The sequence below is a fragment of the Felis catus genome, chromosome D4, assembly GCF_018350175.1.
Source record: "Felis catus isolate Fca126 chromosome D4, F.catus_Fca126_mat1.0, whole genome shotgun sequence".
NCBI lineage: Eukaryota > Metazoa > Chordata > Mammalia > Carnivora > Felidae > Felis > Felis catus.
In genome coordinates this window covers 19,588,676-19,614,338 of record NC_058380.1, presented here as the reverse complement: position 1 = coordinate 19,614,338, position 25,663 = coordinate 19,588,676, and the positions used below count along the sequence as shown (strand labels likewise).

Below are 25,663 nucleotides of genomic sequence, written 5' to 3'. Positions count from 1 at the left end.
TCTCATGTTCTTTTGTGATCACCTAAAAAAGACACAGGCTATCCTGACTTTGTCTCTGGCGTAAGACCCTGAAGGCCCCAGTCTGTGATGGGAGTAATGTCTGTAGCTCTTGACTCGTAACATGCACCCTGAGGGGTATCACAACTGTGCGCTAGCTCTGATACTCATTTTTATTCTACGTCCTATATTCTTCCCTTTGTAGCCTCTCTTCAGTTTTCGTAATGCTGGGTTATAACCCTCTTTCATTCCAGGGTACCTTTCATGGGACAGCCATGTATCTCCATTCACCTAGGACTAGCATGGTTCACACATGTTTATTTATTTATTTTTCTTAATTTTTTTTTTAATGTTTATTTATTTTTGAGAGAGAGAGACAGAGCATGAACAGGGGAGGGGCAGAGAGAGAGGGAGACACAGAATTGGAAGCAGGCTCCAGGCTCCAAGCCATCAGCCCAGAGCCCGACACGGGGCTCAAACTCACGGACCGCGAGATCGTGACCTGAGCTGAAGTCGGACGCTTAACTGACTGAGCCACCCAGGCGCCCCGGTTCACACATTTTTAAATTGTACCCCTTTCACTCTCAAAAGTTACCTGTTTGGGATGATAAATTATATGGCCACTCTAGTTTTTAAGTATCAGGATATCATTTAGTACATAAAATCGAGGTAATTCAACCAGTCATTTCTTTGATTTGGTTAAAGAAAGTAATTAGCCTTGCCCCGTGGTCTTGTGTTCTTTTTTTTTTTCCTTTTAAGAGGGAGAGAGAATGTGTGGTAGCAGGGGAGGGGCAGAGAGAGAGGGAGACGGGATCCGAAGTGGGCTCTGTGCTGATAGTGAGCCACATTTGGGGCTCGAACTCAGAGGAGCCATGAGGTCGTGACCTGAGCCATCCAGGCATCCTGGTCTTGTGTTCTTAATATGCAAAAGAGTGCAATGGCCATGTTTTGAAATACCCAGCCTATTACGGTTATAAAATATTCTCTTTGTGCCAACCATAGATTCTGAAGACTTACTAATTCTAGCGGTACAGAATAACTATTCATGTTGAAATTAAAGTTCCAGAATCATTTTTTCCTTCTAGTTGAGTGTGATGGCTAATCATTTGTGATTTGGATTTTTACATTTTACTTCTGTGCTTTCTCTCAGTGGTTTGGGTTATTGGTTTCTGGGGATGAGCTGAGAGAGAAAAGGGAGATCTAACATTTTGGAATTTCTTGTGCTTTATGTTGTCGCAAGTGGTAAAATTGGTAAGACATTACAATGAGCAACAGTTTGGCACATCTGTTTCCTCTAAAAGTTGTTAGTTAATTTTAGTAAAAATAAATTAAATATTATTTTCACTAAGGTGACCGAAATATTCCTGGGGAGATTTGAAGAAGTGTGATTAGATCTTTATGTTCATGATGCAGGATCACCATTTTTTGATCAAACTGAAGATACATGGCTTAGGCTTACCAATCACATGCATTAATAGAATTTGGAGATTTAATTTTGGCCCAGTGAAGCTTCTTAGGTGGCCTACCATGGTCATCATCATAAAAAGCCCTAAATGTCTGTATTTATTCAGCATTTCTAGAACCTTTCTCACCTTTCATTCCTTATGCTGCCTTAGGAAGGCATAGGGACCTGATGCTGGAGCGACAGCGGGAACGATGGGACACTATAAGACGCGAGGGGCTCTCTTTGCTCCTATCTCTCCAGAGTGACCTAGGCAGGATCTCACACTTGGACCTCCTCTAGACTGTCCTTTTTTCATGCAGCCATTCATACAGAAGGAGAGTAGGCCATCTCAGTCCATCTTCCTGGTTCCCACTGCTCTTTCCAGTGTGTCAGAAGCCTTCTTGCATCAAGTGTCAGCGATGCTTTTGACCCTTGTCTACACACTTGGCATCATTTGTCTTCCATCAACCCAGCAGGATGATTTCTGGAACCATACCTCTAGCCTCTACACACCCTGAAAATGCAGTGGCCAACATAACACATCTAAAGTTGCCCCTCAGCTTCACCGTGAAGTCAGTTTTCCCTTCTGGATCTTTGTGCTAAAGGCATCACCATTTCCCCAGTCTCACTGTATGAGCCATGGTGTCTTCTCTGACTCCTCTTTTCTGCCACCCCACCACGGACCAGAGCCACACCTGCCCATGCTGCCTTTTCAGTATCGTTCAAGTCCTTCCTTGCCCATTCTCACCTCAAAATTTAGGCTTGTGTCTCCTGCCTGGACCTTGGTAGTTGTTTGCTTTGGTCCCCTTTCTTTGATGAGCTTTTTGTCCGCGAAATCTGAACTGTCTACTCATGCCATGCTTCTGTCCTCTTAATGGATTCCTGTGATGGAGTTCATACCTCCTCAAAAATTCTCAATAGTTCCTCATAGGCTTTTGAATCAAATCCAAACTCTGTAGCATGTGTTAAGTGGAAAAAAGAACAAAGCAAGTACAATGAAGCCCAAGTATAAATGTATACTTTAAAGGTGGGGGAATGTATTTAGCAGCAAGATTTTTCTCTGTAGTCTGATACTTTGGCTGGTTAGATGCTTGGCAACTCATTAAAGTTTCAGTACCCAAGATGAAAATGTTCTAGAATTGATTGTGGTGATGGTTGCATGCATGTGTGAATATACTAAAAACCATTGGATTGTATACTCTAATTGAGTGAATTATAGGATATGTGAGTTATGTCTCCATAAAGCTGTTATTTATTATAGAGTTCATGACCCATAGTTTAGGAAATTCCTATGGCACCTGTTACGGTACAATACAAGCAATAAGTAGTGACCTAATTACCTTAATGGGAATATTTATTGAGAAGAATACATGATCAGGAGAAGTTTCCCCACTTACACTCTAAACTTGTGTGTGTGGAATATCTAAAACATTGTAATAGTCATTCCATTTAATATGTAGTCTGTTAACAGGCTTAAAAAAAAAGTCAATGATGGGTATATTCAGGGAAGCCATAGGTAGAACAACAGGATAAACAAGTCATTACCCTAGTGTCACCATTAGGCTAAAGCATTTGGTTTTTAAAGCCCTCTTCAACTTGGTGTGTGTGCGTGTTTGTGTGTGTGTGTGTGTAGTGGGGGAGTTTGCAAATGCCTGAAAATATAACTCCACTTAGCAAGGGCTTCGTGATTCAGTGTTTCCTTTTTTTTTTATTATTAATTCATTTTACTATTTTGCATTTTGGTTGATTTGGTTTCTGCCAGCTTCTTTATTGGTTCAAGTAAGCAGTCACTGCCTAGGTGATAGGAGCTTTCATTAGATGCCTTAATGACTTCTCTACCTTTTCTGTGATGAAATATTTCAGGGGAAAGGTTGCATGTTAAATGGTTGGTTTCTGGTTGCTTTGATTTTACTTAAATTACTTCACAGTGTCAAATGATATTATTAATGTATTATTAGGTCAGTTTATGAGAAATCACACCTGAATATATACTGGTATAATTTGGACAGCATTTGTTGGGTCCCGTGGCCTAATACCAAGACTCATTTGGAGAGCCAAACATTATCTTGGATTCTGTATCTCTTCCCCTTTAACTGTGGTTTTTGTTTTGGGGAACAGTTCCGTGGATCGTGTACTAAGAGCACAGGCTCAGTTTAAGTTAGAAGGGAGCAATTAGTTTCCCTTCCTTTTCTATCAGTCGAACGGCAGCAAGCCATCACTTGTGCAAGCCTTACTAAACATGAGTGAAGTGCCCCAATGTGCTTTCCCTAATTGTACTTCCTCAAGATGCAAATCTGGTTGTAAGACTGTCCTTTCTTACTTCCTGCCCAAGGCTTTTATATTTGTAGGTGTGATCCTGCTGAACATGAAGTGCGCTGTATTCTCTTCGGGAGAGGGCATATTTACAAGCGCAGCTTACTTACGAATAAGGCAAAAGGGGGACACTTGGGTGGCTCAGTCAGTTAAGCATCCGACTTTGGTTTGGGTCATGATCCATGAGTTGGAGCCCTGTGTGAGCTGCGTTGACAGCTCAGAGCCTGGAGCCTGCTTCAGATTCGGTGTCTCCCTCTCTCTCTTGTACTCTGACTTTGTCTCTCTCAACAATAAATAAATGTTTTAAAAAATGTTTTTTTTAAAGAATAAGGAAAAAGGCACTTCTTGTTTATTTGAGACTGAGATTGACCATTGCTATTCCTGAAAAAAACTGCAGTGGAGGGAAAAGCAGACGAGGGGAGCCCTGCTCTATGACCATTCTCTCGCGATTCTCTTACTGTCCCTGGCTTGAATACTGGAGAAACATATGGCCATTAGGCAAAGTAAATTATAGGACAGAATTTAAATATGCCACAAATCATAGGGCAGCTCTTTACTGGTTATTTCTGGGGAGGTCGTCTGGACATCAATCCGTGGTGCCAGCTGTTGCCCCTGTCTCTTTGAGCAGCACACATGATGCCCAAGGTGCATCACTAGATTGCTTCGGAATGATTCAAACGTGAAAGAGCAGGGGCAGTTCATGTCTGTATCTTCAAAGTTCCCTGAGCGTTGTTGAATGCAAAGGGGCCGCTTCCTCCCTCCAGTAGTTAATATCTCAACTTTTTAAAAAAGCTGAATCTTAAGAATTCTCTTTTGTGTCTGTGCTTCTAGGGGAAGTGAGAGCCCATGAGATTTCTTAATGCATCTCTCCATGGTGTTTTGGTGGTAGCCTCCCATATTAGCCTTTTGGAAATGATTACTGTTAAGAGTCCTTATTGGGTGGTTTTCATGCTAATTATGATCCCTCCAACAGGTACTATATTTTTGGGTTAATATCGACATTTCCCCCCAAGAGAGAATTTTTTTAAAAATGTGAACAGTGCATAGGTTTGGCTTGCTTGCTTGCGTGTGTGTGTTGTGTGTGTGTGTTTTAACTATGTTCTTTCTCTTCCTTTAAGAAAAGGGAAACATTTCTGTCAGTTCGGGTTTTGTTTTAGTTAAATCTCAGATGCTACAGCAACAGGGGACACCTGAAAGTACCCTTCTAGCTCAAGAACGGCTCCACACGAGCCGATTCACTAACTCGTGTTTTCCATGAAACGTTCTCTCTTGAAGATCCTTTCATACTTTTATGCTTACCAGGCAGATTTGGAACATACTCAAGTCCTTCTTCCTATTCCTGGTGTTGTTATTTGAAATATTGGGGTGATATTAACTCGGAAGCATGCGGCGCTCTGCAGTCGAAATAGCCACGCGTTTTGTGAGGCAGCCAGACCCTTGCTGCCCTTAATTGGGGCACTGCTTGCTGCCTCCAGCACCTTTAATTCCCCAACCTCAAAAGATAATTATTTTTAGAGGCTCCAAGTGAAGAGCCCGCATGAGCAAAAGGAAAAAAAAATATTGACATATTAACCTTGAAAGAAGACTACTACAGTTTTTAGCCAACTCGTTTGAATTAATTCTTGAATACACAGTAAATAACAGGTCAGGTTTTTTCCCCCTGCCTTGTGAGCAATGCAGTGAATGGTTTTTCAGGCTGTACGACATACAGAGAAGACCACGAATCATAAAATCTGAAAGCTGGAGGGGACTCTTGTGGTTTTCCAGGCCAGTTTCCCTCATCTTCAGCTCTCGGGGGCCAAGTGACCGTGCGTGGATGGCTGTCCCTGGTGTCCCTGGCGCGGCCAGCTTCACGGGGCCCCTGACTTCCGCTGATGCTCTTTCCACACACCCCTCCCGCCCCCCCCCGCCTGTAGGTGATCTCCTGATGAGAATGAAATGAGGTAGAAAATGGCATTTCTGATCCATCCTGTGTGCTTTCCTCCCCCACACATTTAATTTCTTGTTCTCCTTCATGGAGGGCCATGCGAGCCATTCTGTCCTGAGGCCTTCAGAGTGCATCCCAAGTGCACCCTGTGATTTCCCACCCCACACGTTGTTGAAGTGTGCCGTTCATGGTTGTGTGTAACCTAAAAACCCGGAGTGCTTACCTTTGCGTTTTTTAGTATCTGAAATAATTGTTAAAAATCTGTGGGTGGCTATTTATTCTGAAGGGTTCCCGCTTCTTAAAATATTATTATTATGACTTGGCATTTTTATGGTGTCTTCATGTGTTCCAAAGAATGTTCAGCGATGTCCCCATTTTCTGTAAAGAAACGTGTTTCTAGCGATGTTGCCACTTTATAAATATAAATAAATAGGTGTGTGTGTGTGTGTGTGTGTGTGTGTGTGTGTGTAAGTAGGAGGCTAAAAAGTTTCCTGTCTCTTTACATAAGGAGCTTTTGTCTCATAGGAAATGAAATTATGACCCTGGTTTTGCAGTCTGCTCTGACTCATCCACTAGCATCAGGACCTCAGTCATGACTGTGTCCTTGCCTTTGTCAGAGGCCCAGAGAATGTAGGACATAAACCCCCTCTTCTTCATGGGTATCGTCTGCATCAGTGCAGTGCACCTTGTAGGTTTACACAGGGTGATTCTGTTGGAGTGAATAAGCATTTCAAACTGAACATTGCGTTCTGTACCCAAACCTCTTCCTCTTCAGGCCTCTGTAAGACTCTAGAACCTCTATCCATCTAGGTTACCCAAGCCCAACGTCTAGGGGTTATCTCCATTCCATCTCTTCCTCTTTCTACCCACTTCCCATCCATCTCCATCCAGACTGGATCCGGAATCCTTCCTCTTCCCTCCATCAGGTCTCCTGCCATTGTCTTTGGCTTGGATTACTGAAACACCCGACTGGCTCACCCTTACAGTCCACTCTTCACTTAGCGTTAATCAAACGATATCACGTCCCTAGTTAAAATTCTCCAAAGCTGTCCAACGCGCTTAACAGAAAACTGAAACTTGTTTGCTGAAATACAGTACCCCAGGACCCCGTGTGCCTTCGCCTCTGCCTCTGTAGCCAGCAGAGCAGTCTCTGTGTTGTCTCCTACCTCTTTCCCCACCACCCTCTGCGCCTCTGCCACACTGGCTCTCTGGTCACACCCCCAGTGTGCCGGCCACACCTGTTCCCACCTTGACCTCTAGGGCAGCTGGTTCACTGCTTGGGATGTTGTTTCTTTCTAATTTGATTGTGGCTGAATTCTGGATATTGAGATATCAGCTTAAACGCACCTTCTTAGAAAGGCTTTCCTCAGTCTCCCAAATTAAACTAGCTGCTAGGTCAGTCTGTATTTCATTATCCTTAATTCTTTAATGCAGAGCGTCCATCTCCATTTGATATGTTACTATTCATCTACCTACCTATATGTCATCTTCCACTCATGCTTGCATGTTGCCTATATGAAAACAAGGACTCTGTCTTGTATCCTTGATGCCTAGAATAGTATCTGGCATGGAGTATACACACAATAAAAAAAAAAAATCCATACTAAAAATGTGCATACATATGGCTTAAAAAAAATTTTTTTTAACGTTTATTGTTAGAGAGAGAGGGAGAGACAGAATGTGAGCAGGGGAGGGGCAGAGAGGGACACACAGAGTCTGAAGCAGGCTGCAGGCTCCGAGCTGTCAGCACAGAGCCCAAGCTGTCAGAACAGAGCCCGACACGGGGCTCGAACTCACAAACCGCGAGATCATGACCTGAGCCGAAGTCAGAGGCTCAACCGACTGAGCCACCCAGGCGCCCGCCCATGGTACTAGTTTTGATTTTTTAAATAAACACTCCATTGAAATATTTCTCTTGGTTACTCAGTTTTTGCCTCTCCCCATCTGGCCCTGGATCAGACTATTTTCCAGTTTTCTCACTGGATTTTGCATTATAAATTAATCTTAGCATTTGTTGAGTACTTACTCTGTACCAGACACTGGTAGATGAACTCACTGGAAATTCACAGCATAGCTGTAACATAGGTATGGTAGAGGCCAGGTAACTTACCCAGGTCACAAAGCTATAGGGAGGTGAGAACACAATAGACAGCAAATGCAGAATGTGCCATATGGGTAGAAATAGACTCATAAAGTGGAAGCGAGATTAAGACCTTTAACATCCCGGCATATTTACCCCGCTGCTTTTGAGAGGCCTTTAAACAAACGTAATGAACAAGAATTTAAGGCTTAGGGAGGGAAAGGTTGATGGGCTACCTGGATGGGGAAGGAGAGGAAGAGGGAACAGAAGGGACTCATCAGTGAGATGCTTTAGGAGACTCACTGTGTTCTGTATGTCTTATTGATTGCACTCGGAGTACATTAGGGGACATGAGAAGACTATCTGTTTGGATCAAATACTCGATTATACTGAGAAGTACTTCTGTGACAATGTGGCTTTAAAGTGCAGAATGATTTGGGAGAAACGTCTTCCAGTTATAGAAGAAAAATTATGGTACACCACACATCAGAATAAAGTATAGACAGATTAGTTAAGTGGAAAACATAAAACCATAAAAGCCAAAATAAATATAAGTGTTTGGAACTTTTAAAAAGCATAAACTTGGGGCGCCTGGGTGGCTCAGCCAGTTAATTGTCCAACTTTGGCTCAGGTCATGATCTCACGGTCTGTGAGTTTGAGCCCCATGTCAGGCTCTGTGCCAACAGCTCAGAGCCTGGAGCCTGCTTCAGATTCCGTGTCTCCCTCTCTCTATGCCCCTCCCCCACTTGCTCTCTCTCTCTCTCTCTCTCTCAAAATAAAAACATAAAAAAATTCTTTTAAAGCATAAACTTTTATAAAAGAAATCACAGAGAAAACCAGATGAATTCATTAAGTACAGATTTTAAGTTGATACATCGAATTTTGTCATCAAATGAAAAGAAAATGACTGGTTAAGGAAAATATTTGTATAACCAAAGTTTATTTTTGTTTTAAACACCAAATTGTTATTTTAAAAAACAAACAAAAACCGTAGGTTCTCAAATTAAAAGGCAAGTTCATAGAAGGGATACAAATGACAAAATATGAAAAATGTTTTCATAAGTGAAGATTAAATTCAGGTAAAGATTTAACTTTCTCAAATTGTAGCTTTAAAAAAAGGTGGTGTTGGTAAATGAAGAGTGGGGTAAAGAAGGGTCTGATGGGTGTGCTGGTTGGTGTAACTGTAATTTTCAGGCAGCTCTTCTACCCAACTGCGTTTCAGAAATAGAGATTCGGGAGGTTTTTCTTCAGGGATGTTTATCACAACATTATTTATAAAAGTGAAAAAAAAATTAGAAATATTCAATGTGTTACAACAGGGGATATGTTAAATTATCACACGTCCTTACAGTGGCCTTTCGGACAATCATTAATAGCTATTTCTGGGAATAATTGGTATCTTGGAATAATCACCACAGTATTTTATGTGAAAAACAGTAATACAGTACTGTTTCAGTTTTAGAACAAGGACAGAAAAAGTACATTTGCCTGGAAGAGGAGACTGGAAAGAAATTAACCAAAATGTTAACATTTTGGCAATTTTGAAAATGCTTCTGTTTTTCTAAATTTTCTTTAGCATATATTTACAACTTTAATAAATTTGGATAAAAGTGTTTTATGGAAAGACAGTTTGTGAGGACGTAAGATCAAGAGCCCTGGGCAGACAAGAGTTCTCTGTAGGTTCTAGTCCATTTCCTTCTGTCTAGTTTTCAACCAGCAGAATCCTTGAACGAGTCACTTCCCCTCCTTTGTTTTTTTTTTTTTTTTTTAATTTTTTTTTTCAACGTTTATTTATTTTTGGGACAGAGAGAGACAGAGCATGAACGGGGGAAGGGCAGAGAGAGAGGGAGACACAGAATCAGAAACAGGCTCCAGGCTCCGAGCCTTCGGCCCAGAGCCTGACGCGGGGCTCGAACTCACGGACCGTGAGATCGTGACCTGGCTGGTCACTTCCCCTCCTTTGTGAACTGTGTGAGATCAGGGCTTCTCAGATTTTTCTTTTGAAATGCACTCAGAGGCAGGAGGGAGTGGACACCCACACCCAGAGGAGAAAAGGTTGGGGGATATAATATCAAAGTAACCTCTTGGGGGCGCCTGGCTGGCTCTGTTAGTAGAGCATGTGATTCTTGATCTTGGGGTTGTGAATTCAAGGCCCACACTGGGTGCAGATTTTGCTTAAAACCAACAAAGTAACCTCCTGAACAAGATTTAGTGTGGAAGTTCATGTAAACTTCCCATTCATCTCCAAACTATACTGTTGTTAGTTTTTAAAATTTTTTAAGAATTGAGATATAATTTGTGTACCTCGAAATCCACCATTTAAAAGTATACATTAAACATCCAAGTCTTGGTCTCGGCTGAGGTCGTGATCTCACAGTTCATGAGATGGAGCCCCGAGTCGGACTCATTGCCGACACTATGGAGCCTGTTTGGAATTGTCGCTCTCTGCCCCTCCCCCACTCACGGGTGTGCAACTCTCTCCCTCTCTTTTCTCAAACTAAATAAATAAACACATGAAAGAAGTATATACTCTAATAGTTTTTCCTGTATTCAGAAGCTCGTGCAACCAACCGATGCTAGTTTTTCACACACAGATGTTTACCATGGGCACTCTGTGGTAAAATTGACTCTCCCAAGAAATCGTACCTGGTGAGTAACCTTAGCAGCACTGGAGGTCCTTTTCCGGGAGGATTTCACCACTCTGAGGAACCCAGAACTAGATGAGATTCCACATGTGTTCCACACGTTGCATTTTCAGGGTATTTTTCCTGTCTTTCCTTTAAAACCAACTTACCTGGATGAGTTGTTATTAATAGTCTTGGTTACCACTGATTTACCCATCTGTTCACTTACCATTCATAGTGGGCGATACTAAATTCAGTTCATTTTCTGTACTATGTATTTTTTAAACTGTCTAGTAGTACCTTCTGCCAGACTTTGCTGGGGATAAAGAGTGAAGTCATTCCCAACCCTTGGCCTCAAAGACAGTCTTTTAAGGAGAGGAAGTTATGGTGACTTTGGTATTAGAGCTGCTTGGTGACCAGTGCAGGTTCCCAATTTAAGTGGAGGAAGATGTGCAGATGGCAGAATACGTGGATCTTAAAGTGGATAGACCGAGATGTGGACAGCACATGGATTGAGTTTTGACTAGGTGTGTTTAAATCACTTTTATCTCAGTGCTATTAATTCCTTACACGTGCGGCTTGATGCTGTGCTTATGGGTAGCGAATTCCTCCCTGAAATTTCTGGTTCTACTTTATCCAAGATTAGGTGGAAGTAGTCCAAGTTCAGCTGTGGGGGGGCTGAGATTCTATATTTTAAACTCTTGGCCTAAACCAGCAGTCCTTATTAAGTACAGTTACTTGAGTTATAATTGAGCTCCATGAGACTTGGGTTTGTTCTTAGCCTTTCTCTATCTGGGTGCTGGCCAATCAAGAGGGCAGGGCAGGGGCATTTGGCTCCAGCCTTCACATTAATTAAAGGCTTCAGATGTAGATTTCTGATGGTTTGACAATGTCTCCAAATACAGTCATGAAAGGCACTGGCAGGACAAAACGAATATATTTATTGTACAACTTTAAATACCACAGTTTTTATAACTCAGTGTTGGCATTTCTTCTTTTTCCTGGGGGCAGTGATGGGTCTCCTACAGCCTGTAAGAGGCCTGGAGGTGTGTTTTCTGCCTTTCTTTCCGGATGAAGGGAATGAAGCATCAGGAGCCTTCAAGTTCCTGATAGTGTAGTGTTGGATGATTGTTTTCCAGGGCCATTGTCCAGCAGTCAGGGATACCACCGCCTTTCGGAGCAGTGACAGTAGTAACTGACGTTTTTAGGGCATGAGCAAGTCTTGTGCAGACGTGGATTGTGCTTTGCAGCTCTTTTGATGAAAGTATAATCCGAGAAGCCAACTTAAGTGTGAGAGAAGGAACCAGTGAATCCGTGATTGCTTTCCAACAGTAAATGATAATCCATTGCCATTAAGAAGTTAATGTATTACTGGATTTAAAACCGCCATCTCGGGAGGATAGGGGGTGTGGGATAAGAAAAACTGTCCTGCCTTTAGAGATTAATTGGACAGCACTGTTTACAGATTTCATTGTGCAAATGGGCAGGATAATCAGTTTCGTCATATAGATGCTTAGCCTGAGTGGGACACAGAGAGTAAATGTGGATTTGTGGCAGAAGCTGTGTGTGGAAATCCTCTTGTGTTGCAGAGATCTTGTCAAGTCCTAAAATGGAAGCATCAGATTGTGTGTGTGTGTGACTGCGTATATGTCTGGTGTGCTGTATTCTAACAGCTTACAAAGTGATGCCCTCCACAATGGGATATTAAATTCGTATTTGATTTTGTTCTGATGGAAAGAGTAGGGAAGAAAAAACCCTAAGTATCCCTCAAAGCCAATCATGCGTGCTGGTTGATGTGTGCTTCTTTGTCTTTTTAATTAAGGTTTTATTTTTAAGGAATCTCTACATCCAATGTGGGGCTCAGACTCACACCCCAAGATTAAGAGTCGCACGTTCTACCAACCGAGCCAGTCGGCTGTCGCTATGTATGCCCTTTTTAATAGCATGATTCTCATGTAGTCTCATTTTTGGGTGTGTTGATGAGGTAGAATAAGAAAAGTTAAGAGTACCCACCCAAAGGTGAAACGGCTTTTCCAGGGAAAATTTTTAGCTGTATTTATGGAGACCATTCCAAGAAAAAAAGCAGTTTTGTGGGATGAGCACCCTTGTATGTGTTGACGTGCTTATCATGGTTACTCCATGACTTGATTGGAGTTATAGTTAAATCAGCAAAAATGAGAGCCTTTCCCACCTGCACTTTCTTGTAAGGGCTCATTGCTAGATTTTATCAATGGCTTTGGAAACAGTAGATTTGTATTTCTTGAGATAGGTCAAGAGTTACTTATGCCCTGTGCTATGCAAAGAGATTAGCCATCGCTGGATTCCCAGAGAATCTACTTCCTTTCATTCTTTGAAAAGTCTAATTTCTTTCATTCAGACGTAAAGAATTACAAAGTCATCGAACTTTTCATGTGGCTTTAGGAAACAACACCATTTTATATAATTAAGGAATAGCTGTTTTTTTTTTAATTGTACCACATATTGTTTTTTGATATTAATCATGACTAGATTGCCAAAATGTCCATTTCAAATCCTGAGAATGTTGTTTAAGTCTATAAAAATAGGAGAACAACATGATATTTGGCTTGCACATTTGTTAAGAATAGTATTTCATTTGTCTCCATGATAGAACTCTTGGAACAAAGAAGCTAAATTGCTTGGTTGAGGTGTCAGTCCGTATACCTTTTTTGGGCTAAATCCATTGTTAGAAAAGAATGATGTGTCAGTTGACTACTTTTATCTTCAACCTACAGCGTTTGAAAATCACTCAGACTTCCTCTTACATGAAGCTTTGCCTTCGCCTTGAATTTGCTGCATTTATATAGTAACATCAAAGGATGAGCATTAAGTTCATGAGTGGCCAGTCAATTGGAAGATGGCACCAGATTCGAAATGGATCCCTGCTAATTGAAGTAGTATTCAGAAACTCAAAATTAGGTTAGATGGATAAAAGTTGGGTGAAGTCAAAGCCATCATAAGATATTTTTATACAGTGGGCAGTAGAAGCTAATTATCCTGGATTTAGGGCAGGCGTGACTATTAAAATAGTGACAAACCCAGGGGTGCCTGGGTGGCTCAGTCGGTCAAGCGTCCGACTTCAGCTCAGGTCACGTTCTCACGGTCCGTGAGTTCGAGCCCCTCGTCGGGCTCTGGGCTGATGGCTCAGAGCCTGGAGCCTACTTCTGATTCTGTGTCTCCCTCTCTCTCTGCCCCTCCCCCGTTCATGCTCTGTCTCTCTCTGTCTCAAAATTAAATAAACGTTAAAAAAATTTAAAAAAAAAATAGTGACAAACCCAAACTGCGCAGCTAAGGGCTGGGTCGAACCTGCACGTTGCCCATTAGTAGCCGGGTCGTCTCTGCCCAATGCCTCGCCTCTCCAAGGCCTTTTCTTTTCTGTGAAATGAGGAGAAGGATGTCTGTCTCACAGATTTTTGAGAAGATGAAATGACAGTGTATTTCAAAGTACTTGGCAAAGTATTAAGGGTTGAACACAAATTTCTTTTGATTTCCTTTATGAGAGAGGGTATTCAGGACGTAGAGGCCATGATTTCCCCTCTCTGTATTGGAGGCTGGTCTTGGAGTGTGTTTGTTTTGCATGTGTACACACTGAGGGGGTGGGTGGCCAGTACTGTGTTTATTAGGACTTCGGGGTAGAATTGGGCTGTAGCATTTCTTCATCATGGTTGGCCTCTGGGAGAATGCTGTCAGAGTGAAATAGTGACTAGTAAGCTTTTTATGGACTAGAGACTGCCTTATGAGCAAAATTTACAGAGAAGCGGCCATCTTTCATCTTACCAAGCTTCCCCTGCTTCCCTGTGGCATTTGTACCAGTCAGGGTCCCAGTAGGAAACCTGTGGCGCACTCCAGCTGGGTGGCTGAGGGGAGTTCTGTAAAGGGACTAGGTCATAGGGGCAAGTAGCAGCCCGGCAAGGGGAGAGAGCAGTCGCAAGAACCAAGAGAGGGTAGCTGTATGGGAGCAGACACCCAGCGGGACCTGTGGCCTTTTGAAGGAGACACAACGTGCCTCTGGTGCCCTTGTAGGGAGTGAGCTGTAGGAAATTCCCCTTCCTCATTTTCCTACTCTCTGGTCTCCTCGTGTCTTCCATGAACTAAACCCAAGAAAAAGACGGAGGGTAAGGGAACTGTTGATGTTGAAGGTAAGGGAACTGTCGCTCCTGGGGCATGGAGCGAGACACGCAAATGGCGAGAGAGGATCCCTGGACATATCTGGGGCATTAGGAATCTTAATATCTTAATATCTTAATGTGGAGTTGGTTTTTGGATGCTTTTTTCTTTCCTGTTTACGTGCCCCCCATTCATTCACTGGTCCCGCGCTCTGCCTCTGTTTGATCTCATTAGTGTGATCTCGTTAGTTTGATCTCATTGAGTTCATTAGTGTGATGCCCAGGTGACTAGATCCAAAGAGGTGCCAAGCATTGACTGCTCCTGCCCAGCATGACTTTGTTGAAACACAAGCCAGTGCAGTTTATTGTCTGCTGCTTTCGTATTTTTATATCTTTTTACATTTATTTTTATATTTTGTATTTTCTACTCACCAAATGAATATATAAAAGCTGCACAGAAAGCCAGGAGGAAGGGGACCTGTTGCCTGATTCTCTTTCCTTCTCATGTCATTAACCTCACAAATTAAGATTTCTTCTTGTTTTTGTTGTGGAAAAAACTGGCGGGGATTCTGATTTGATGATTACGCCTATGGTTGGGCCCTCAGAGCAAGCCATTGTCCCGTGGATAAGGATAATAAACAGAGGCAAGCTGGATTTTTTTCTTGTGTACTTTGAATTGCTTGGGAGAGTAAAGATATCAGTTTTTTTTTTTAATAACTTGTTAATTGGTAATGAGAAACAATTCTGTAGTTCTTTTTCTACCAAGAGGTGCTACTTTTTAGATGCTTTGGGGTTTTTTTCCCCAGTATTCAAGGTTGGAATTGTAAAATAGTCCTTTTAAACTCTTCCGGTGAAGCTCCTTAAAATGGGTTGAGGCATTCACATTGTAGTGTTAACTTTGGAGTTGGAGGAGTCCAGAGTGCTGATTAAGAGTCATCTGAAAATGATAAAGGAATTGTTGACCCAGAACCTTGGGGCTAGAAATCATCTTCCGTCGTAACCGTGCGAGGCTTCTGTGTTTACGCGGACATCTGCAGTCATTTAAGAGTGCTTCTATGAAAACCGTAATACTCATTTGAATTTTTCTTGATTGTTTATAAAGATAATAATGAAATCCAACCACCAGAAAAACAAAATGAAATTGGGACAGCTGCTGTATTCCTAGTTTTAGTTTTCCTTTTCTCTTTTCTTGTTTTTGTAAGCACCTTGTAGGGTAGGAAGTGGCAATGAGGATGCCCCTGTCATCCTGTGTTTTAATATTATATTCTTCCAAATGTAATGTGCAAATAGGTACTTTCAGTGTTTTTCTACACTGTTAGGGGAAGACAGAGACATTTGTTTTTTGGAAATCTCAAGGAAGCCTGAAAGTGAGTGAGAAATATTCAGAAATGGAGTGACGTACGAAAGAAGCCACCCACATTTGGAGAAAGGAAGTTTTTAGAGTCGTAGTGTTGGATAAGTTGTGGAAGAAATAGAGTGTCATTCAGTGACATGATCTCATCTTTCTGTCTTCTTCCTTCCATGGTCATTGGTAGCTTTGAAAGGATTGCCCTCAGGCTTACACAAACAGAAAATAGATGTTGAAAAAGAGAAAAATAAGAGCACAGAAGAGAAAAATCCAGTAACGGTAAATTTCTATATCATGTTATTTATTAGTCAAGAATGAGCAGACAGGAGTGTCACTGTGACTTCTCGGAATTAGGTGATTCCTTGGGATAACTGCCACTGATACAGTTGATGCTTATATATATAGATACGTATATATATCTATATATCACATATGTGGTATATATGTGATATATATATCATATATATGTGATATATATCAAAAATATATGATATATATACACACACACATATATACAGCACATGTATATATATGTGTATATATATATATATATATACACACACACACACACACACACACACACACACACTTCATTTTAAAATGAAAGAAAATGTGTAGAACTTTCTAGGCGTTTTTCCTTCCTACGAATGGCATTTATGTAAGCGCATTGTCATTTCCAGATCCAGATCCTGCCTAGCAGCCCAGCCTCCTGGCAGTCTTGCAGATATTCTCCAGGGAAGAGAGCTTTATCAAGTGTTTATTCTCTTCAAAAGATGCTGATTTCGTTGTGTTTGCCATAAGATATGTGGTTACAAATACACTATCAAAATTCCACGCTGGGTGGCTTACAAAAAGGTGACAGGGTTTTTTGTTTGTTTGTTGGTTTTGTTTTGTTTAAGCTCATCTGCCCCTGAAATGGACCCTCATCCCTGCAGTTTTGCTGAGTGTTCTCTACAGGTAGCCTTTCTACCCCTAGTGATGTGCCCTCCTGGGATGCCTCTCCAGCAGACTGTTTGGGGAGGCCACATCCAAGCCGCCCTGTCTGGTTTCGTTGTCTGGGAAACTGAGAAGGTGTCATGGTCTGACGACGTCTTTTGCTGTTGTCCATCTTTCAGGGACAGGAGAGAGCGGCAAGAGTACGTTTATCAAGCAGATGAGAATCATCCATGGGTCAGGCTACTCTGATGAAGACAAAAGGGGCTTCACCAAGCTGGTGTATCAGAACATCTTCACGGCCATGCAGGCTATGATCAGAGCCATGGACACGCTCAAGATCCCCTACAAGTACGAGCACAATAAGGTAGGCGTGGATCCGCACGGGATCGCTGGCGTAGCCATCCACGGTGCGCAGGCACCCTTCACAGGTCTGGGATGTGCAGTGGGTGGGTTTTGAAGTGCGTGTTTTTCATCTCATCTTAAATGGGACTTTTAATGGTTCAATACGTTCCTTATAGTTTTTTTTTTTCCCTTAAATCTTTAAAGTCACATCTATGCACAGAGTTGTGTTCTTAGCGATACTGATGAAAGACATTATTTGGATGTTCAATGGTATAAAACATAGGGGACGCCACACTACATGAAGAAGACAGTTTGTGAGTTCAAGACAAATTGACCAAGGTGAGTGAATTCAGAGAAGAGGCAGCAGCCTTGTTTCAACCTCCCACTCTTTGTGCTTCCTTGGCAAAAAAAAAAAAAAAAAAGAACAAAAACAGCTTAAGAGCATTCTGTCTGGTTTAATTTTGGATTTCGTGACTTCCTTTCAGTAGTGCCACAGGCTTAATTTTATTTCAAAATAGGCCCATCTGTCACTTCCAATAACCTTTCAAATACGTTTCCCTGCAATTGTGTTCAAGTAATGCAAACTTCTAACGTCACTGGAGAAGGGGTTAGGAAAAAAAAAAACCAACACGTTTTTTCAGGGCTTGGAGGTGTTGATTTTATTGTAAGCTGGTAAAGCCTCGCCTTGTGTTGACAGAGCACTAAATTTGTACCTACACTTGCTTTAGGGCTTCATCAGAACTTCCACTCTCCCTCAGTACTCTGGAGAATCTACTCTTAGAAATGGTTCCATACACCCGGATCAATATGTAACAGCAAGAAGCTGGCATGCCTGCTGTGACTCATACACTAGGATTTAACTCAAAGTGAATCATAGGTAAAATAAAGCAGTGCTGTGTACCTTCACTTCTGTTACCATTGAGAAGCTTCTAGCTATACACATCATCTTAAAATCAGGCATTTATTTTTCTTGGATGTTTCCTTGAAATCGACTGGCTGTTTCTGATGTAACTGATGCTCTCGCCCTTAGTTTGCCGAGGGCAACAAGAGAGCGTGTCCACAAATAGCAGAGAGGCCCTCCACAAAGAACCCTCGAGAGTGAAAAAGATCTGGGCAGCTTTATGAGCCTGGGAACGTGTTTGCTTGAACCACACGAGGCTGCCTGGATATCTGACCAGTCTACATGTAGAAGGATCAAGGCTGTTTTTCCCCACTAAGAAATCTCAGTGTAGTGAATTTCTGAAATAGTGGCACACTGGTTTTGTTGCAGTGGGAGGAGATTCTGTTGAAGGAACTGCCTTTAATACCAGTGACTTTCCCAATCCACAATTAGTTGATAATATCCTGATCTGATGAATTCTGGCTGCGTTACCACATGTGTGCTATGATGTACGGTTGACCCTCGAACAATGTGGGCATTAGGGGTGCTGATCCCCATGTGGTCAAAAATCCACGTATAGCTTTTGGTTCCTCCAAAACTTACTAGCTTACTGTTGACTAGAAGCCTTACTGATAACATAAACAGTTGATTAACACATATTTTGTGTGTTATACGTATTATACACTGTATTGTTACAAAAACAAGCTAGAGAAAAGAAAATGTTATTCGGAAAATCACAAGGAAGAGAAAATACATTTATAGTACTGTACTATATCAGAAAAATCCATGTATAAATGCACCTGCAGCGTTCAAACCTGTGTGTTTTTTTAATGTTTTTTTAAATTTTTTATTATTTATTTATTTATTTATTTATTTATTTATTTATTTATTTGAGAGAGAAAGAGTACAAGTCAGGGAGGGGCAGCGGGGGGGGGGGGGGGGGCGGGGGAGACAGAATCTGAAGCAGGCTCCAGGCTCTGAGTTGTCAGCACAGAGCTCTACGTGGGGCTTGAACTCACGGACTGCAAAATCATGACCTGGGCTGAAGTGGGATGCCCAACCGGCTGCGCCACCCAGGTGCCCCCAAACCTGTGTTTTTTAAGGGTCAGATGTGTCTATGTGTATAACTGGCAACATGTGTTATATATATAACGTATTGCCAGTTTACACTGTATAATATAACGCAGTCTCTCTTACTGATGCAGAAAAATCATCTTTCTTGGATATTCCAGAAGAATGTTTCAGGATCTTGGTTTGATGGTAGCTTTTCATTTGAAGATCATTTATTGTACCATCATGTAGAGACATAGAAGACAGAGTGGGATGTCTGCTTTATTCGTATAACACAATAAAGAATATTTAAGAGCATGTGAACTCTTTGTATCAGTTCTAGTTAAGTAGAATTTACTGTGATGAACACCATTCGGTTGAAAAGCAATATCATAAAAAGTTGAAACGTTACGATTTTTCTCAGCTATCATAATTACCCTGCGGAATCTTCCGCCGTCTCTTGGTTATTTCACATACCGCCTGATACAATGACACGAGTGTGCGCGGACCTCTGAGTTTCTCAGTATGTTGAATCCCCTTTAATTTGTAATATAAATTACTTACCCACTCGTTCCATTTTCTCTACAACATACACATATTCTGAAGCATCACTCCTTACTTCCAAGCTCTGCCCACTCCTTGCCTTTGTCAATGCTTACTAAGGACCTAAAGTCTTCTTTCTGTTGCATCCAGCTGCTACATCCTCCTAGAGTCCTTCTCTGCACACCTGCCCCCTTCCATTGGGTAAGTGATCCCACCCTCCTTTAGCAGAAGCCGTAGAGGAGTGTTTATAATCGTCTAGTTTGTATTCTTACGATGACTTGGGTGTTGATCTTATTTTCCCCACTTGACACCAAGCTCCTTGAAGGTAGAGGGTGTATCCATTGCACCTCAACATTCTTCACTGACCCTGGTGTTGTACCTCGTGTGTAATAAAGGCTCAGAACAACCCTGTTTTATGAACAGGCAAATCATTATAACGTTAGACCCCTGAAAGCTTCCTCTTCTGCCCCCGAGTTGTAAAAATCGTTACTCAGATCAGCACATAGCTGTTGAAATGGTTTTATGTGCAAAAGCGAATAAAAACTGTGCTTGCAGGGGTGCAGAGAAGTTTCATTAGGGCTGGGCAGAAATTTACAATTCAGAAAGAGTCAAGGGGGTAGCTGAAGGAGAGGCACTTTGGGGCGGAGGGATGGCAGGGATAAATGTTGAGAAAAAGGAATGTGACTGTGTTGGCCAATTTAACTTGAACAGAATTTTTAGGAGAACTGGAAAGTAAAATCAAACTGGTTCAGAATGTGTTTCCGAAAGGTTTTGAATCTAGGCTTAGAAGTTTGAATTTTATTTTCTTGTGTTTATGACACCCAGTTAATAACAATATGTTTTGCTTAGAATTTTCTACAGAGGTTTCTGGTTACAATATGCTCTCTGTTTAATAAATAGTTGACGGATTTGGTGTGCAGGTTATTAGCAATTACTTGGAAGAAATGCGCTGTGACTTATATTATTTTGTGACACTAAAGACTTAAAAAACATAGTTTTTATAAAGGCTTCTTTGCATCTGTGTCCACATTGGCCACAGTGTTTGGTAGTAGCATAAATAGATACAAAAACTTGCTAACTGTGTACTTGCCTGACTCTGTACTTGCCTCTGAGTTCATGTATTTTATAAAGCAAAATGTAGCTTACAAATAGTATGGCGTGTTCTTAACTGGGAAATTGTCACAGTTTTGTTTGCTGTTAAATTGGTTCCAGCAATGAGAATACCACAGCAGAATACTGGAATTTCTCTGGCTCCTGCATAAGTGTTACTACACTGAATTGAGAGTCCCTCCAGTTAGCTGGGGGGCTGGTGCAGTGGTCATGGGGAGTCCAGGCCATGGTCTCTGCCCTAGATGGTGGTGCAGCAACCCACGCCTTTTTGTAGAACTTACAATCCAGGGATTCGCTAGCTCTGGAGTAGCTTGTAATAAATTGCAAACTTTTACCAAAAATAAAGATCAGTTCTTCTCTGAGTATCTGCTATCCCATTCTTGAATTTTCTCTGCCAAGTGAGTAACGTTTACAGGTGAGCCACTTGGGCTCCACCCAAGTGAGAGAACAGGTCCGAAGACGACTTCTCACTATACTGTGAGCTAGGGTTTGTTTTATTCCTAAATATTACTTTGCCTTATCCCTAAACACAACTGTTGATAGCTGATGTTAAAAGGGATTAAATATTTGTTGCTCACTCAAATCAAAAGATACATTTAAGCCTCCACTAGGTGCAAGGCATTCTATGAGGTTCCTCTGTCATTTTAAAATTGATATTTATTTTATTTTTTATTTTAGAGAGAGCGAGAACCAGCATGTCCATGAGCAGGGGCAGGGCAGAGGGAAAGATAGAGGCAGGGCAGAGAGAGAGAAAGAGAGAGAGAGGGAGAGAGAGAGAAAATCTTAAGCAGGCTCCACGCTCAGCTTGGAGCCTGACACAGGGCTCGATCCCATGACCCTAGGATCATGACCTGAGCGGAAACCAAGAGTCTGATGCTCAACCAGTGGAACCACCCAGGTGTGCCATCCTCCATCGTTTTTTACTGTCCAAAAGGGAGAATGTCCATCAGTATTATCTTACAGTTTCCTCTCTTAAACAGACATATCCTGATGATTCGTTGTTTGGGTGCTGAAATCAGCTCTTTGTAAAAAAGGAGAGATTAAAAAAAAAAGTTTCTGTGCTCACATGGCTAAGAATTCCATTGAATTACAGTGTGGGAACTAGGTCAGGTATTGACCCGTGATTTTTATGTATTTATTATCTTTATCTGGAAGTTCCTGCATCGCCTCGTTGATATTTTGTATGCACGTGCTTTATTTTCTCGGATTGCAAATGATGTCACAGTAAACAGACCTCTTGTTTTGTAATTCGTTGTCTCTGCGTCATGTGCCGAATGTTGTGAGAGCTTTTTTTTTTTTTCATGGAGTAAATGACCCCAGGTTAGCAGATCCTGGTATCCTTTTTATCCTTGTTTCTGGCTAGTTTCTGAGAATTTTGAAATCAAGCTATTCTTAGGGCAGTTTCAGAGGACTCATAGACTTTGCTCTTTTGTCTGGTCCCCAGAGGAGAATAGAATGTAATGCAATGCTTCTTCATGCGATGAATTCAAGACTGTTGAGTCAAAGTCAGACACTGTCACCTTTTCTTATAGTTTCTGCTTTTAGACTTGGAAGTCCCAGATGACTGGGCCTCCCTCGGCACCAAATTGACTAGCCAGGAGTTTGCAGGCCTGACACCCGTTTCTCTTCTTCCTGGCCAATGAGTGCCGCTGAGAATACATGTTACTATGGCATCTCTGTCCTCCCTCTAAGAAAGGACTTTTCACCAGGAGAGTGCCTCATTAAACACTTGCACAGCTTTCTGAATTTTCTGCACTTCCTGAGAAATCTAAGATCCCAGAAGCCACGTTTCAGAAGAACAACGTAGCCAGAATTCTGGAGGACTTGCTAACTTACTGCTACTTTTGATCAGTTGAACAAAAATTCCCAGACTCCCTTTTTCAACATGAAGGAATTTTCTTAGTTTACCAAATGCTCAGAGACTGATTTCATTTTCGTATTTGTCACCAGAATAAGCACATAATTAAAGCAGAACGTACTAAGTAAGTATTTTCATGTTTCTCTAAAGAGTTGTATCAGGCAGTGTTCTGTGCTTATAAGCAACAGAGAACCCTGGCTAAGTTAAGAAGGTCTTAACAAGAACAGGAGGTGACCCCGAGAAGCGTGGAGAAGTGGAAAGGCTAGTTCCTGGAAACCAGGGCAGGTCTAGGGAACTCCTCTGTGACACGGATGAACTCTGACCATTTTCATTCTTCTTTTACTCCACTCGAGGATCGGATATCTGGGGAAACTTGCCTGAGAGGTCTGGCCTGGATTCTGTGCTAGCTTTTTGGACAAGGCTGGGCAACTTGATTGACAGTTCCTGAGGGAAGTCAGGATACAGTTACTAAGAGAAGAGAATGATGTTGGCACAAATCACAATTACCCACTGCAACATCACCCTGCCAGTTTAGAAAATAAAATGACACGTGGATTCTCTGTGCAAGAAAACCCTCCAGTTTTGCTCGGCATTCGCTAAGCCTGTTTTAAAGGACAGCTTCTTACTCTGGGCTTGTTCAGAATGGGGGCATGGAGAGGTTGAGGGGTTCGTGTCTTAGTAACAGTTATATATGATGCAAGTAGCTGAGTTTGAACCCAAGCCCTGAAGAGCTGAGTAACCTTGGGATTGTCACATTTTTTTCCTAAGCCTAAATTTCTTTACTCTCTAAGCCTGGATGTCCCCATCTGTAAAGTGCAGCAGCTAATAATAGGATTGTTGCAAGGGTTAGATAGATAATGTATATGAAAATATAGATGATAAATCAAAAGAGTTTGCAAGTTGTTAGAAGATGAATTAGCATGAGGGGTGGGGACGAACACTGTTAATCTTCTATATTAAGAATCAAACAAGCAAGGATCGCCTGGTTGGCTCAGTCGGTTGAGCGTCTGCCTTAGGCTCAGGTCGTGATCTCATGATTCATGAGTTCGAACTCCACATTGACTGTCTGCTGTCAGCATGGAGCCCGCTTCGGACCCTCTGTCCTCTTCTCCCTCTCTGTCTCTCCCCTGCTCACTCTCTTTCTTTCAAAAATAAGCATTAAAAAGAAGAAGGAGAAGGAGAAGGAGAAGAAAACAAGCAGAAAATAACTTAAACAGCATGGCCGGATTTAGGATGTATTTGAAGGGAACTTTCCTTAGAGTGACAGTCATTGAAATGGGACAGCAAGGAAGGTAGAGAAATCCCCTTATCTGGATGTGTTCAAAACAGAATGTATTTTTAACATGTGAAATTCTTTAAGGCAGTTTTGCTGAAATAAGACCGGATGGACTGGACACCCTCTGAGATCCTTTCCAAGTTGGTTTTTCCTTGTGTTGATTCTCTGATTCCAAAACGCTGAGAAAGAAATGATGCTGTTGTTAACTTGTTATAATTTATTTATTTATTTATTTTTTAATTTACTTTTGAGACAGAGAGAGACAGAGCATGAGCGGGGGAGGGGCAGAGAGAGAGGGAGACACAGAATCGGAAGCAGGCTCCAGGCTCTGAGCCATCAGCCCAGAGCCCGACGCGGGGCTCGAACTCATGGACCACGAGATCGTGACCTGAGCTGAAGTCGGACACTGAACAGACTGAGCCACCCGGGCGCCCCAACTTGTTATAATTTAAATCTCCCACCTTTCTTGAACTTTGTGCATTCCAGAGCACTTACAAAAACAAACAAATAAATAAAATAAATGAAGCCAATAAACAAGAGATTCAAAGTGACAGTGATCTCTAGCCTATGGAGATTTTGCTTTCTTTACATCTAAATCTCATAAGTAATTACAACATTTACATCTATGTAGGTTTTTTTTTTCTTTTTAAATGGTGTTTAAAGGTGAAAATCAGATGCAAGTATTGGGGATATTGTCAGTGGTAGTATTTCTCCCTCCCTCCCTCTTCCTTCCTTCCTTCCTTCCTTCCTTCCTTCCTTCCTTCCTTCCTTCCTTCCTTCCTTCCTTCCTTCCTTCCTCTTTCTTCCTTTCTTCCTTCCTTCCTTCCTTCCTTCCTTCCTTCCTTCCTTCCTTCCTTCCTTCCTTTCTTTCTTTCTTCCTTCCTTTCATGTTTATTTCTGAGAAAGAGACAGAGTGTGACCAGGGGAGAGGCAGGAGGAGAGGGAGACACAGAATCCGAAGCAGGCTTCAGGCTCTGAGCTGTCAGCACAGAGCCCGCCGCAGGGCTTGAACCCATGAACCGCGAAATTGTGACCTGAGCCGAAGTTGTACGCCCAACTAACTGAGCCACCCAGGCGCCCCAATTTCAATTGGGTTGTTGGCTGCTGGCCACCAAAGATAGTCTGCAACTTCTCCTAGGAAAACTTTCTACTCCTGTGTCTACAAATCTGGGAGTTTTCTTTCTAATAAAGAGCCTAAAGGAATATGGACACCTTTTGCTACCAACTTGATCTGAGGTTGGTTTACAGCTGTCTCATTTCTCTGTAGGACTCTTGTTGGGAGTTGAATCACCACTGATTCTCTAGTACTCAGCTTTTAGAATCTCTTTGCATATGGTCTTCTCTCTTTTTTTTTCTTAAAGATGTTTTTAACTGATATTTATTGGGGGGCGGGAGGGGCAGAGAGAAGGGGAGACAAGATCCAAAGTGGGCTCTGTGCTAACAGCAGAGAGACTGACACAGGGCCTGAACCTGCATACTGTGAGGTCATGACCTGATCCAAAGTTGGACACTTAACTGACTGAGCCAGCCAGGCGCCCCTGGTCTTTTCTCTTTTAATATCTGGCAAATACTTTCCAGCCACATTTTTTGTCTCCTTACTCTGTCCTTGTTTCTTTATTCATTTCATATCCATGACAGCCATGTAAAAATAGAAGATGAATGTAAGATTTGTGAAAAATCCCTATTTCTTGGCTACAGTTATTCTGTAATCCTAAGGCACGCCATAGCATTTATCCAGGATGAGTGTCTTGAGTTCCGTTTTATCAGAGGAGGACTGAAACAAAGAAGGAGTTTAGCAAGTAGATTGAGGC

General features: G+C 41.9%; 1 protein-coding gene across 3 annotated transcripts in view; it reads left to right on the top strand.

The window, feature by feature from the left end:
* GNAQ (G protein subunit alpha q) overlaps positions 1-25,663 on the top strand; it is a 317,284-nt gene that overhangs the window by 90,391 nt on the left and 201,230 nt on the right. For all 3 annotated transcript variants that reach the window (XM_023243369.2, XM_019815794.3, XM_023243370.2), the window contains exon 2: positions 16,973-17,157. In XM_023243369.2, the coding sequence (XP_023099137.1) occupies positions 16,973-17,157 (185 nt within the window). The remainder of the gene's footprint in view (positions 1-16,972; positions 17,158-25,663) is intronic.